Source organism: Mustela erminea, chromosome 13 (assembly GCF_009829155.1).
Source record: "Mustela erminea isolate mMusErm1 chromosome 13, mMusErm1.Pri, whole genome shotgun sequence".
NCBI lineage: Eukaryota > Metazoa > Chordata > Mammalia > Carnivora > Mustelidae > Mustela > Mustela erminea.
In genome coordinates, this window is record NC_045626.1 from 83,857,102 (window position 1) to 83,870,458 (window position 13,357).

A 13,357-nucleotide genomic window follows, 5' to 3' on the forward strand; every position below is an offset into this window, starting at 1 on the left:
GTTAGGAAATGCAAGAAGAAAGGTCACCGAGCCTTCTGCCAAGATGGAAAATGCTGGTTCTCTCCAGGTGCGGGGCTCGGAGGCGGTTTTCAGGGAATGTTCTACAGTCTCTGACGTGAGCTCTATGAGCAGAAAACGCAAAACCAAAACCCGGAGGAGCTCAACCGTGGAGGCTCTCGGCAAATGAGAGTTTCCTAGATTACGTGAAGGTTCAGATGAGACAGAGCAGGGGCCCTCGGTGCCGCACGATTCCCTGGAGACCAGTTTCTCCGTCCGCGGCTGTTCCTGCAGGCTCGCAGCACCCCCGCCTGGGCCAGCGCTGGGCCCCCCCGCTTCAGCCCCCAGTGACAGAGGCTCCCGAGGCCTGGTGGCGGGCGCCGCTTCGGTCGTCCCCGTGGATGGTGTCACCCGCTGGTGTCAGACCCCGAGACGTCAGTGGAGTCCACGGCCGGAGGACAACACTGGCCTCCTCCCCAGCACAGAGGGGAGATAGGAAAAAGGGGTGTGGGGCCCCCAAAAGGAAGCTGAGGCGGCCCCTCCTGCCTTGCGGAAGGAAGCTCCCACCCCCCCATCACCACCGAAGGCCGGCGGCTCAGAGCACGGAGATCTCTCGTGCATTTTGGTTTCCTTTTCCATTCACAAAGACGTGGGTGGGGGATTTCCAGCAGCGGCCTGCCTGGCTCGCTGGGGCTGCCAGCTGGTGCCCAGGACGGCCACCGTGGGGGCCAGCCGGGCTGTGGCCCAGCCCCAGGACAGCAGCCAGGGACCCACCTCCGGGATGCGGCGCCCCCTCGGGTGGGAGCACGCTGTGCCATGGCTGAGCCTGCTTTTGACTCAGTCACCCCCGAAATGCCACATACTGACATTCCGCTTTCCAGAATGGGAAACTGAGACTCAGAAAGGTCAAGCTCTTGGCCCAAAGTCACATATCAAGGACATGAGAGCCAAGATCTGAGCCTAAACCCGTCCCCCTGCTGCCCTTCTTCCCGGCGGCCACACTCACAGCCCAGACTACTGCGATGGTCTGTCCCAGGCCCCCGTCCCCCGAACGAACGAAAACCGAACGTGCACTTCCAGGAAGCTGGCGAAGGGCCCTGGGGAGCAGGTGAAGCACCCCCAGAGTCGCTGGGGTCAGAGGGTGAGGATAAACCAACGTGGTCTGCCGCCCTCCCCTGCTGGAGTCAGGAGCACTTTCTAGCATGTGGATTCACAGAATTTGAGCTGAAAGGAAACACCGATACCATCTGCCCGCGGCGTCAGAATGGTCAGGGGTTTCTTGTGAGCGGCAAACTACTCTTCAGAAATGATCGGACGCGGAGCCCCAGTAAGGGGCAGCTGTGTGTGCCTCCGGGGCCCCCGCGGGAGCCCGTCCCACCCCCACCCCTTCCTTCCTACCCCCACGAGTCCCGGAAGGCCCAGACCAAGCCCCTTTGTTGCCCATTTCATAGCTCAGAGAGGGGTGGGGACCCGCCGGGGCCCAAAGCAGCCCAGAGCGTTGCAAGGACAGGAACCCCATTCTCACTGGGGGAGCCCTCGCCTCCGGTCATCCTGGGAGAGGGTGGGACTGGGGCGCCACTGGCCTCTGGCACTCCCCATCTGTCCCCACGGGAACACGGGGTCTCTGCCTGGCCCATGAAGATCTACAGGGCTGGCCGTGAGGGGTAGGTGACTTCTCCACCTGTTGGGGGACCGAAACGCAAACCCCTGGCCTTGGCAGGCCTATAGCAGATGCTGTTCCTGGCTCTCCCGCCTCCCAGCTGTGTGGCCTTGGGCAATCGTTCTACCTCTCTGTGCCTGGTTCCTCACAGGTGAGATGGCTTCATCACCAGCCCCCGCCCCCACGGTGTGTCAGATCGACAACCAATGTTGGTAATGACACAACCACAGCTCAGCTCTGCTGGCGGCGCGGGGCACCCTCAGGTGCTTCTCAGACAGCAGCTCGGCCGCCCCTCTCAGCTCCCCACAGGTGAGGGCCGTCGCGCCACTAGTTTTAGGAAATATTTGAGGAAACTGAGGCACGGTGAGAGAGGGCTGAGTGCTTTTCCCAAGGTCACACAGCTCGGGGGGGCGGGTGGGTGCCGAGGCAGGACTCAAACCGAGGTCTGTCTGAGCCAAGGGAGGGTGCCCCCTCCCGCCTGGCCGCTTCCTGCCCGGCCCTCCTCCTCTTCCTCCTCTTCCTCCTGCCTCCGAGAGGAAACCGCCAGGCCTCCGGCGGACATCCCTTTCTCTCTGCTTCCTCTTTCCCACACTCAGGGGCACGAGCTCCAGGCTCAGGCCCCCGGCATCCACCCTGTGGCTCCCTCTGCCTCTCCCAGCCTCAGTTTCCCTACCTGGAAGGCAGGTGCAATGCCAGTGCCAACCTGATCAGACAGTGAGCAGCCACAGGCTCCTACAGTGGTGCCCTCAGCCGCAGCGCGCCCCCCGGGGGTGGGGGGCCCCCGGCCAGCACCCAGGCGGCCAGAGCCCCTGCAGCTGCACAGGCTCCGAGAACCACCAGACCTGCAACTCCGCCTCCTCCCGGACACACAGTGGGCGCGGCTGAGGAGCCGAGGGGGCTCGAGGCCTGGGGGCCTCTTATCACAAACTGGGTCCCCCAGACTGTCCCCCCGCTGGACAATGGGCTCTGTGACGGCGGGGCCGGAGGAGCTTCCAGGCACCCCAGGGAGGTCTGCTGCCTGGATGCAGGGGCCTGAGGCCGACCCCCAGCCACCCAGTCCGTGCACACTGCGTCCGTGGCCTCTGCCACATGAGCAGCCCCACAGGCAGGTGCTGTGACCGTCCCCATTTCACAGATGGGGAAACCGAAGCCCGGAAAGGCTGAGTCGCTTGCCCCCGGCCGCCCAGCTCAGAAAGAGCAGAGTGGGAACGGCTCTGAACCACAGTGTCCAACTGGCCCGCCCCAGCCGCCCCAGGAGCGGCAGCACAGCTACTCCCAACCAGACCACTTCCTCCTGGGGCTAGTTGAGGCCTCTAGTGTATATGGGGGTGCGCAGGGCTATTGGCTGAGCTGTCCCCCACCTCCTTCCTCTACCTTTCTCTAGGCCAGGCAGCAGAGGCCAAGGGCAGAGCATGCGGGGGGAGGAGACACTGGCCGGCCCCCTCTAGGGGGGCAGCACTGGACAAAGTGGTCACAGGGAGCCTTTCCCGGGCTGCGAGCTCCGAACAGCGGCCCCCCCCCCAAACCCTGATGGGGCCACTAGTGATAGTAAGTCCTGCTGAAGGCCCACTCGGCACCCGGGGCAGCCTGGTTCCCCGGGTTCCTGTCCCAGTCCAGCCACTCACGAGCTGTGTGACTTCAGCCAAGTCCTCATCTGTGAGATGGAGGCAGCCCCGGAGCTCTCACGGGGCCGCTGTGAGGGTTCAGCAAGCCGGGTCAGTGAAGTCCCGCGTATATAACAAGCGCCAAATAAATGTCGGCGAACAGGTTACTTTCCAACCACAGCTAGAACTCCACCATCACCCCCTTGTGCGGAGGAGAGAAACTGAGGCTCAGCCCCCAGACCTGACGGGGCTTTGAGACCATTTCGGCCAACTAAGGCCTGGATACATGGGGAAACTGAGGCCCCAAAGAGCAGAGAGCCGGCCCAAATGCTACGGCCGGCCTGGTTGTGCTCGATCTGAAAACAGACCCTGAGCTCCAGGGGAAGGCCTGGCCCGGTGGCTGCTTCGGTTCCTTCTCCCCTCCCCGCCCCGTCCGCCCACCGCCTCCTGCCAGGCTCTCCCTCCGCAGCCCATAGGCTGGGTCCACGCCCTGTGATGCGGGCCTGGCTCTGCGGGACCCACTGACAGGTTTGGGTTTTTTCTTTCAAGATTATTTATTTGTTTGGGGGGGAGGGGAAGGAGAGGGAGAGAGGGAGCAAGAATCTCAAGCAGAGGCCCCGTGAGGCTTGAGCCCGTGACCCTGAGGCCACGACCTAAGCAGAAATCAAGAGTCAGACACTCAACCGACTGAGCCACCCAGGTCCCTGCTTATCCACTGACTTTATAAGAAGCCAGAAATCTATGGGGCGCCTGGGTGGCTCAGTGGGTTAGAACCTGTCTTGAGCTCAGGTCATGATCCCAGGGTCCTTGGATCGAGCCCCACATCACGCTCTCTGCTCAGCAGGGAGCCTACTTCCCACCCGCCCTGCCTGCCTCTCTGTCTGCTTGTGATCTCTGTCAAATAAATAAAATCTTTAAAAAAATTTAAAAAGAGAAACCAGAAATCTGGATTCTTCTGTGAAATCTCTACATTTTATGTTTTTAAATATTGGTAACCAATCCAACTTTGTTTTTTCTTTTAACTGCTGAGTACAATGGCATGTCCCAGGCCTGGCCTGGCGGGGGGCTGACACTCCACGGGCTCAGGCTCCAGGGAGCAATTGAAGACCGTGGCCAGGGGCTTGGAGGTGGGAGCCCCTTGTGATCAGGGTTCCTGTCTCCTCAGGTGCATGGCCCTGAGCGAGTCCCTTTGCCTCTCCCAGAACTTAGTTTCTCCCCTGTCAAATGGGTCAGTGGCCTTGACCTCAGGGGTAGGGACTTCGGGTCAAGTGTTTAGGGCAATGGTCAGCACAAGCAGGTGCCCAGGCAAGATAGTAAATATGCTGCCCCCACCCCACTCAATTCTAGCCCAACCCTGGGACTCAGATGTCTGAGGAGGGGGAGTTGCCATAGGATGAGTGGAGATGGAGACCAGAGGGTCTCATAAGAGAAGAATCACGCCACTGCTAATAGTGTGAGACCCCCAAGTCCTCCCTATGGCCACATGGCCCCCACCTAACCCAGCCCCAGCACCTTTCCAATCTTTTCTGTGCTTGTCCCCTCCATTCCAGCCCCCGGCCACTTGTTCATTCCTCAAAGTCTCCTGGTTCATAGCCACCCCAGGGCCTTTGCACTTGCTATTTCATTGACCTGGGACTCCTACACCCAGATCTTTCAGAAATGGCACCTTTCCTCATCTCAGACATCACCTCCTTCCAGGGGCAGGACTACTTTGAGGACCACCCCCCAATGTGGTGAAACACACATTGTGCTTCTCCTGAAGGTGAGCACCCAGAAGGGAGGCCCATCTCCCGCCCACCCACAGGGTTGCCACTGAAACCAGAGATGGCCATAACCACCCATCTTTGGACATAGCCACAAATGTCTCCTCCAACCACCCTCCAGCCACACACCCCCCACCCCCGCCAGCAGCCCGACTCCGGCCTCCACTTACAGCCCCATTAACAAGGAGCTCCCCTTGAGAGCCTCATCATGACCCTGAGGGGCTTTTACCCCTGCTTAGAGGTGAAGGAGGCTGAGTGGGGACGAGGTCAACCAGGGTAACACAGCTGGTCAGAAGCAGAGGTGAATCTTGAGGACCCATGAGTCCTTGGTTCCCTGGCCTCAGATTCTGGGTGGCATGTGCTTGGCTGAGGCCCAAGGAACATGCCTCTGGGCAGCTGCCCTGTCTCAGCTCGTGTCCTCCAAACCTCTGCTTGCTCTAGGCAGCGGGATCTTCTCCAAGCTGGGGCTCGGCACCGTGCAAGGGCCATGGTGTGGGCGTGAGCCCAGGGCCCAGGCCCTTAACCACCACCCACCAGCTGTCGAAGCTGCAGCCTTCCTTTGCCTTCTGTTCAAAGCTGCTCCTCTGAACAACTCCAGGCTCAGAGGTCAAGACTGCCCACCTGGCAGGCACACTCCGTCAAGACTTAAGAGTCTAAGAATCCTCAGCCTGGAGCCTGGACGCTCCAAGTCATTCCAGGAAACATTCAGGAACAGCCCCTAGACTGTTCCAAACACAGTGGGAGGCTGCTAGAAGCTGCTGGAGCTGGGCTGCTCCATCAAGCCAGATACTTGGTGCAGGGGCTGGGAGAGGCCCTAACAGGGCAGCTCACTTTGTGGGGGACACCCCAGGTCTTGGACCAACCACCGAGCCTGCGACACAGCCCTAGGGCCCCAGCTGCCCTCCCCCAGGCCTCGACTTCACCAGGGCCAGAACACGACACACAACATTTGTGCCTCCCAGTTGGGCAGTGAGGACCCAGCCCAGCACTGGGAATAAAACTGTTCTCAGTCCCAAAGTCATTACCATGACCACCACCATGACAAGAAGAAGCACTCACACTGAGTGCTCCCTGGGCCAGTTCACGCAACAACTCCACAAGGCGAAACTGTGAGTACAGTTGTACTGTGAGCCCCCGTTGTACAGAGGCGGCCACTGAGGCTCAGAGAGGGGCTATCACTTGCCTATGGCCCCAGAGCTGGGAAAAGGTTAAGTCATGATTTAAACTCAGGTCCACTTGACTCCTGACACCTGGTTTTCCAAGATGGTTTGTTTTAAGCAGAAGTTGTTTTTTTAATTTATTTTTTACTTGTATTTTTGAAAGTATTTATTTAGTGTTCTCTACCCCCAACATGGGGCTCCAGCTCATGACCCCGAGGATCAAGTGTCACTCACTCCTCCGGCTGAGCCAGCCGGGCACCCCAGAAGCTGTTTTGAAAGTGAAGTTTTATAGGGACCCCATGCTGTCACACAGATAAGACCACGTGTTTGCCTTTCACGGTGTCATAACCTCAAGACTTTAAAAATGATGAGAAAACAGTTTTTATCTGCACTTGCATTTTCCAACAGCTTCCCGTTGTGTTTGGAATAAAACGCTAACTCTTCACGGGACCCTCTAACCGCACATACGCCCCATGCCCCATCTTCCCTCTCTGTGCTCCCACCCCCCAGGCCTCTTCTGTTATATTCTTTAAAACACACAGAATGCCTACCCACCTCAGGGCCTTTGTCTGTGCTGCTCCCTCTGCCTGAAACACTGAGAGTTTTTTTCATTTTAAAGATTTAATTTTTAAGTCATCTCTGCACCCAAACTGGGGCTCGAACTCACAACCCCAAGATCAAGAGTCACATGCTCTACCGATGGAGCCAGCGAGGTGCCCTGACACTGAGAAATTCTTCACTCAGGATTAAGACTGGTCCAAAAGTCACCAGCTCAATGCTCACTAGGACACTTTGATAATTAGGACAGGGTGGTGTTGGCCTAAGGACAGACACATGGGCCAGTGGAACAGAAGGGAGAGTCTTCCAGAAGCACACCAATGGACAGTGGATTTAGGATAAAAGCAGCACTGCAATCTAAGAGAAAAGATGGTCACATCAGCAAATCGTGCTGGAACAACTGGAAGAATCATGACCCCTACCTCACGCCGTACATCAAAACTAATTCCAGATGGATTTTGGTCCAAAATGTGAAGGCCCAAACAATAAAGTTTCCAGAAGAAAAGATAGGAGATCTTCATCACCCCGGGGGCGGATAAAATTTTCTTAAACAGGACATAAAAAGCGATAACTGTAAGGAAAGCAGCTGATAAGATGGACTTAAAGAACTTGTGTTCATGGAAAGATCCCATTAAAGAAGAAAATAGGGAACCCACAGAGTTGGAGATGATATTCACAAAACAAGGAAGTATATCCAGCATATATGAAAAGTCCTATGAGAAGGGACAACTCAATAAAAACAATAAGCAAACATAAAAGAGTTAATTCCAGGGGCCAATAAACATATGAAAAGGTGTTTAACCTCATGAGTCATCAGGGAAATGCAGATTAAAGCTGCAGTGAGTACCCGGTATACACAGCCACCGGGAGGGGGCATGGAAAAAGACTCTCATACACTGCTGGTGGGACAGAAGATCTTGCAGCCACTTTGGAAAAAATACAGACGTTTCTGATAAACATGCACTTGCCACATGACCTAACAAGGCCTCTAGGAATCTCCCTGAGAGAAATGGACGTACATGCCCGCACAGGGATCTATTTGCGAATTTCGTAGCTTTTATGAATTTTATTCCTAAAAGTCCCAAAGTAGAAACGATCCAAATACCACCGATAGGTGGGTGTAAGCTCCCTGCCGTACCGAGATAGGAAGGGGCTCCTGACGCACAGGAGAGCACGAACAAGCCTCTATAACATTCTGCTGAGCCAAAGGAGCAGACGCAAAAGGCAACATGCTGCGTGGTTCCATTTGTATCAAGTTCAGGAACAGAGAAATGTAATCCGTGGAATAGGAGTCTGTGGGAGGAGGGGGTGGCCTGGGTTACTGACAGGCAGCGGGAGGGAGCCCTGTGGGTGTTGGGTGACTTGGGCGTGTGCGAACATGGCCACCATCGTGGGGCTTCCCGTTCGCTCACCCTCTGCCCTGAATGTCCGGGACACAGCGCCGAAGGTTACGTCACACAAGGGGATTCTTTGGCAACACCCAATCCCAACCACCAAATCGGGACCCCTCAGAGATACTCCCAGAGGCCCCACTGCTCTTCCTTTATAACATTGTGCAGAATTTATGACTCCCTATTCGGTTGTAGGTTTCTTGCCCAGTAGCTCCCACTAAGATGCCAGGACCCCAGCATCAGCATCTGTGTACACGGTCCATGCTCAATAAACATCTGTTAAATGAATAAATAAGTCTCCTCCATTCAGACCGGGACCCTCTGGGGGCTAGGATCACATGTGCCTTGCTCACTTTCCGGCAGCACGACAGAAAGAGAAAGGAATCAAATGAAAGCCACGTGGTTGCATCAATTTGATACAGCTGAGTCCAAGATAGAGCTTGTCAGGTGTTTGGAACCCCTTAAGCCTCCAGCCTCACCTGCAGAGCTGAATTAAGTCGTGGAAAAACACTTAATTTTTAACACTTTAAATAAGATATCCACCAATCATGAGACATGCAAAGGAATCAAAAGGACGGTTTTCAACCCCCTAGAGAACCCCCTCCTCTTGGTCATGGTCCACCTGGGTCAGGGGTGTCCAGGACCAGAGGGACCTGTCACAGTCCACGTGATGCCCATCTACGGTGTCTCTGCACTTTCTACAAAATCCTTGACCACTACTCCTCAAAACCCTCAAAACCGTCATCAGAAACAAGGAAAGCCTGAGAACTTGTCAAAGCCGTGAGGGCCCTAAAGAGACACCACGACAACCGAATCGAATATGGAATATGCTGGAACAGAAAAACCGCCGCGAGCCGCGCGCTGTCTCGGTTAGGCACATGCCGCAGTAACGCGAGCCGCTAAGGTCAGGCACGGCTGCGTGGGGCATCCGAGGGAACCCCGGGCCATCTCTGTACCCTCTCTGCAAATCCAAAACCGCCTGAAAGAAACGCCTCACTTTTTCCAAGGCATGCTTTCCCTCGGGGCGCATGTGGCCGCCCACAGGGCTGTCACGCGGGGAGCTTACCTTGGGCGGGTCGAAGAGCTCCAGCACGCGGTCCGCACCGCCGTCGAGGCCCCGGGCGCGCCGCAGCGCCAGCCGCCCCCGCTGCCAGCGCGCCCCGCTGTCCATGGACGCCTCGTCTGCCAGGCTGTAGCGCAGCGCTGCCTCCTTGAGGGCCTCGGGCGGCGGCTCGCGGGCCAGGCTCCAGGGCAGGAGCTTCCTGGCCAGGCCGGAGCGGGCCGGGCCCTCACCCGCCTCCCCTGCGGCCCCGGTGGCAGCCGGCAGCTCCCCGGCCGAGCCGCGGCGCAGGATGTGGCGCAGGCTGTGGCGCAGGTGCTGGAAGGTGCAGGCGGCGGACGGTCGCGGCGGGGCCAGCTCCTCTGAGCTACGGGCCTTGGGCAGCGCAGGGGCGGCGGGACCCGGGCCGGACTCGGCCGGGGCTGCCTCGGCCTTGGACGGGGGCCCGCGGCCCGTGTCCCGGTAGTCGCGCGCGGGCGGCGCGGCCCGGGTCCCCGGTGGCCCTGGCGCCCAGCCCTCGCGCACCTCGCGGCAGAAGTAGCGCTGGAAGAGGTCGGTGAACTGCAGCGACACGAGCTCGGCGCGCAGGGGCGCGTGGTGCGGGTGCTCGCGCGCGAAGAGCCAGTACTGCCGCGCCAGCTCCCGGGCCGCGGCCACCGCGTGCAGCTCGCAGAACTCGCTCCAGCCCCGCGGGGACGGCGACGACGTCGCGGCGGCCGACGAGGAGGGCGAGGACGCGGAGGAGGCCGAGGAGGGCTGCAGGGTGGGCCCGTTCATGGCGGAGACCGAGGTGGGGCGGCCAGGCTGAAAGACACAGAAGGGTGGGCGACAAAGGAGTGAGCAGCTGAGCAAAAGACTACTTAAACCCGCCACCGCGAGACAGGTTATTCACCAGGCACAACGTCAGAAATCGGAAGTCACCGATAATACCCGGTGCTGGTGAAGGTGCAGCGAAATGGTCACTCCCCTACAGTGCTGCTAGTGCTCGGAGTGATACAGCCTTTTTGGAGGGCAGTTTGGCAGGGTGCATTTCAGACCCAGGAACTCCACTTTCAAGTATTCAAGTATTGCTGCATGTGCAGAGAGGTAGGTACAAGACAATTCCCGGATGTGTCCGACCGGTGTTTATACAACTTAAATGCCCATCAGAGACTGGTAAAGCAAACGGCGCTGCATCTGCAGGCTGTGGTATTCTGCAGCAGTGGACGAGGTAGGGGAAGGTCTGCGCTGCCACCCCAGGGAGATCCCAAAGGCAAACCATGAAACAATGCAGACTCTGTGGTCCCATATACGTGAACACACACAAAACCGAACTACCAATTTTGATGTCCATGTAAATGTGTTTAAGTGGCGGGCAAGAAAGGTGTGGCTGGCGCAAAGCTGCTGAAAACAGTGGTGACTTTTGGGGGAAGAACCGGATTTGGGATTCAAGTAACCAAGGAACACTGCTGCTACATGTCTCTCTGGTTGAGAACATTGAGCCTGGGTTCAAACGCCAGCACCGCCACTGACTCGTTACCTGACTTTAGGTGAGTTACTGACTTCTCTCTTGTTTCCCCATCTGTAAAATGGAAAACACGCTTGTACCTGCCTTATAGGAGTGTTATGAGGATTCACTGAGTTAATAAATATAAAGGCGTTAGAACTTAGGAAAAGCCTACCAAAGGCTGGCTGTTACTATTTAAATATTACAATGAGAGTGTATCACTGGTGTCAATACAAATAAATATAAAACGACAAATAAAAAGGAATTAACAAGACTCACAAAGGAGTGCAAAGGTTATTTCCTGCTCCGATGAGGGGGGGATGTCAGGACAGGCAGACCCTTGCCTACGCATCCCTCCTGGGGCTCCCTTCTCCTCCTACTCCCATGGCTCCTTCTTCAGCACCACACAATCGAAATGGTAGAAGCCCCCCACCCTCTGCTGTCCGAGGTGCTGAACCCTGGACCTCTCTAGTTACAATCAATGCTGTCCTTCCAACTAAGCCTGGCTGGGCCTGGGCCTCTTTGGGGACGACATAATGATGGCTGCTCATTCTACCACCATGCCCCCTCCCCAATAAAAAACTATTACTGAGGGTCTACTCTGTGCCAGGCACCAAGCTATACTATACACATATGTGGAGGCTGTGTGACCTCTGACACCTGACTGGACCTCTCTGAAACCCACTTCCCTCATCTGTCAAATGCGGAGCACCATGGTACCCACTTCATTAAATGGTTATAAGGAGTCCTTGAGAGGCACTCAAGGTGGAGACCAGAACCTGGAGACCAAGGTTCCTTCTACCACACCCCACAGCACACATACCTTCTATCTAGGCAGGGGCAGGGGAGGGGGGCAGGCCTGCAGGGAAGCTATAGGACAGTGAGGGCTGTGCTGCCCTGCCCTCCCTGGGCCATACTGGGGACCCTGCAGTGACTGCAGCGGGACGCCCCAGGCAGTGCAGAGCAAGTGTCTGCATCAGTGAGGAAGGCGGAGACCTCGTCACAGTAAGCGCTTTGCACACAGTAGTCAACGAAGGCTGCCAGGCAGAAGGGAAGGGAGGGGAGGAACATGTGCCCTTGACCCCACACTGCCCAGAAAGCCGCCCTGCTGCTGAGGGCCTGTATGTGATTTGTCCTTAGTTAACCCCATGGCCACCCCCATGCAGCCGCACAGGTGAGGCAAGCACTGTTCTTGCATGTTAGGGGGCCCAGAAAGCTCTAGGATTCCAGACCCAAGCTCCTGCTCCTCTAGGAGACCCTGTGTGATCTGCAGCATCACGTGCTGGCTACAGCCTCTGGGCCTTGCCTTCAGTGTCCCCTCAGCCCTGCCTGCTCTCAGCCGGCTTCCAACTTCACACGCGAGAACCTTCTATGAGCCCACAGAGTCAAGTCCTGAACTTGACCTTCAGCACACCCGTCACATGTTAGCATTCAACAGCCAGGCGCGGCTCAGTCAGTGAAGCGTCCCACTCTTGATTTTCGCTCAGGTCATAACCTCGGGGTTGTGAGCTCCAGCCCCCCCAATCGAGTCTGCTTGAGATTCTCTCCCTCTGCCTCCCACCAAGTGCGTTCACTCCCTCCTCTAAAATAAATAAATTTTTTTTTAAAAAAGATTTTATTCATTTATTTGACACAGAGAGAGAGAGATCACAAGTAGGCAGAGAGGCAGGCAGAGAGAGAGCCGCTGAGCAGAGAGCCTGATGCAGGGCTCAATCCCAGGACCCTGAGATCATGACCTGGGCTGAAGGCAGAGGCTTAACCCACTGAGCCACCCAGGTATCCCTAAATCTTTTTTTTTTTTTTTAAATACCTGTTATTTTTTAAATTAGTGGCTATTTCCGCACCAGACTATGAGCTTCCCAATCTGGTCCCTGCTCCAGCCCCAGTTCCTAGCATGCAGCGGGAGCTCAGTAAATGCCCACTGAATGAATGAATGTACGAATGCAAGTGATCAGCTGTATTTGCAACCCATAGTCCCGCAAGAGATGCACTGGGGCCAGTCCCCCCTCAACAACCACCTCTCACCGGGCCAACCCACCTCCCAGGCACCCCCGAGTCCCGAAGCCCAAGGGCAGGGCCCAACCTCGGCCGGAGGCTTCCTGGAACAGTGTGCCGGCTCCAGGCTTCCCCACTGCCTGGGGGACGGCTGGCAGCCCTCCTAACCACACCTCCTATAGTTCCCCCAACAGAAGAGCAGTGGGGACGGAGTACTTGCTAGACATCAGGCCTCGGTTCTGCTTTTGCAAAGCATTAACTCTCCTAGGCTTCATGAAAGCCCAAAGAAGTTGGGCCTATAATGGCTCCCATTTTACAGACAGAGAAACTGAAGCATGGGAGGTCCCATTGCTGGCAATAGAAACCCCCACAGAAGCCCTCCCAAAATGCCTGGTCAGGGCCAGAATGCACACCGTTAGGAAGACTCACTTTCCCAGCGAATGTATATTGAACGAAGGAAACCCAGGGGAGAGACATAAACTTCTCATTCAGCCCCTGCGGAAGTCAGGGGCATCAGCTCCCCTGCCCAGGTCCCAAAGCCACCAGGAGGTCAGGAAAGCAACCACAGGGTACAAGTTTAAAAACAATGATTTGACATGTGTATACATTGTAAAATGATCACAGGAAATCTAGTTATTATGTTGTATCCTTGAAACTAATGTTTGTTGATCATATCTCAATTT

General features: G+C 56.6%; 1 protein-coding gene across 2 annotated transcripts in view; it reads right to left on the reverse strand.

Annotated features, from left to right (window-relative positions):
- The window catches only part of SH2B3 (SH2B adaptor protein 3), a 37,296-nt gene that overhangs the window by 16,755 nt on the left and 7,184 nt on the right, over positions 1-13,357 (reverse strand). For both annotated transcript variants that reach the window (XM_032310339.1, XM_032310340.1), the window contains exon 2: positions 9,200-9,997. In XM_032310339.1, coding sequence (XP_032166230.1) covers positions 9,200-9,970 — 771 coding nt within the window. In that variant the 5' untranslated portion in view covers positions 9,971-9,997. The remainder of the gene's footprint in view (positions 1-9,199; positions 9,998-13,357) is intronic.